This window comes from Austrofundulus limnaeus, unplaced genomic scaffold (genome assembly GCF_001266775.1).
Source record: "Austrofundulus limnaeus strain Quisiro unplaced genomic scaffold, Austrofundulus_limnaeus-1.0 Scaffold635, whole genome shotgun sequence".
NCBI lineage: Eukaryota > Metazoa > Chordata > Actinopteri > Cyprinodontiformes > Rivulidae > Austrofundulus > Austrofundulus limnaeus.
Genome location: NW_013953037.1, coordinates 76,832 through 78,133, shown reverse-complemented (window position 1 = coordinate 78,133; position 1,302 = coordinate 76,832). Strand labels below are relative to the sequence as shown.

The 1,302-nt window shown below is 45.1% G+C and overlaps 1 protein-coding gene across 1 annotated transcript in view; it reads right to left on the bottom strand.

The window, feature by feature from the left end:
• Positions 1-1,302, bottom strand: part of ncbp1 (nuclear cap binding protein subunit 1) — a 19,130-nt gene that overhangs the window by 14,827 nt on the left and 3,001 nt on the right. Inside the window, exons 2-5 of the mRNA XM_014027325.1 lie at positions 900-988; positions 691-791; positions 461-617; positions 274-381 (exon numbers count right to left, since the gene is read on the bottom strand). Of these exons, the coding sequence (XP_013882779.1) occupies positions 274-381; positions 461-617; positions 691-791; positions 900-988 (455 nt within the window). The remainder of the gene's footprint in view (positions 1-273; positions 382-460; positions 618-690; positions 792-899; positions 989-1,302) is intronic.

Genomic DNA, 1,302 nt, shown 5'->3' with positions numbered 1-1,302 from the left:
CCTTATATGTATTAGCTCGGTGCTAGCACGATAAGCTAACACGCTAAACTGAGGTCCTCCATCCATATTTTCAGTTGCAGACTGTCATTTTTGTGTTCCCCTCTCTGTCATGTGGATGGAGGACCTCAGTGATGAGAGGAGAATGTGTAGCGCTGAGCTAATATATATATATGATGATGCTAATTATATATGCTAATTTATATATGTGAAATTCTAATGTTAAAACTAATCATGGATTCCTTTWAAACAYAACGTGGTTTCGTGGTTTTATACCTGGGGTACGTCCTCCTCCTGAGTAACACTGACAAAATTCTCAAACATGGCCACCATGGAGGGAGCAGCGATCACATGACAGTTGACCAAATCGGACAGGAAGCGCACCTGAAACACATCAGACGCGTCACGCTGCAGGTTAAAGACGACGGCGTGGGAGTCAAAGCGGAAACAGACGAGAACAAACCAGATAAACGGCTTCGTTGTAGAAGTTGTTTTTCAGCGTCTCCTTCAGCTGCCGGATCATGGCCTCCACAAACTCCCCGCCGAAGTTGTAGTTCCTGGCGTTGAGGAGGCCGACCAGGGTCGTGTAGACGGTCAGCTTCTCGGGCAGGAGGCGGGCGCTGTCGACACACAACACGTCACTGAGAACAGTCGACGTCAGGGCGACTAGTGCAACGACGGGTGAGAACTTACACGGAACATAAAATACGCAGGATTTTGTTTTTGTAGTTGGGAAGGTCGGCCTCTAAGACGCCCGCGAGACCCTCCAGGTTGCTCTCAAGAGACGATGTGCTCTGTGAAAAAAAATGTTTTTAATTAAACAGCTTTGCAGAGCAGAAAAATCTGCTGTTTTCAGAAGAAAGGAATGTGATGAGTCAGCACACGGTGCWACAACTTCTTACCTTTTCCCCGACGCGACAAATCAGTGACTCCAGGCGGTCCTCGATCTCTATTGGTTCTGACGTTCTCCTCCTCTTATGAGCCTGTCCTCCTGGGAAATTAAACAACAAATTAATTAACTCATCTTTACTTGAYTTAAAAATTACACATAAAGCAAACAGACTTATTTATTTCTGACAGCAGAAATTGTTTTAACAAATGATGATAATATTGTTGTCATTACATCCTTAATGTCATTATTRGAAGCCTTTGAAACTTTTCTTAAGYAACTGAGCTGAACTCATCTCGGCTTCTGAGTCTTTCCACTGGGTGATCCAACCCACTTCCACTCGGTTCAGAGGAAATCCTCAGCTGAGCTTCAACAAGTCGAGCTGAAGAGCGGGACAATGGGCCTCATGCAAGAAC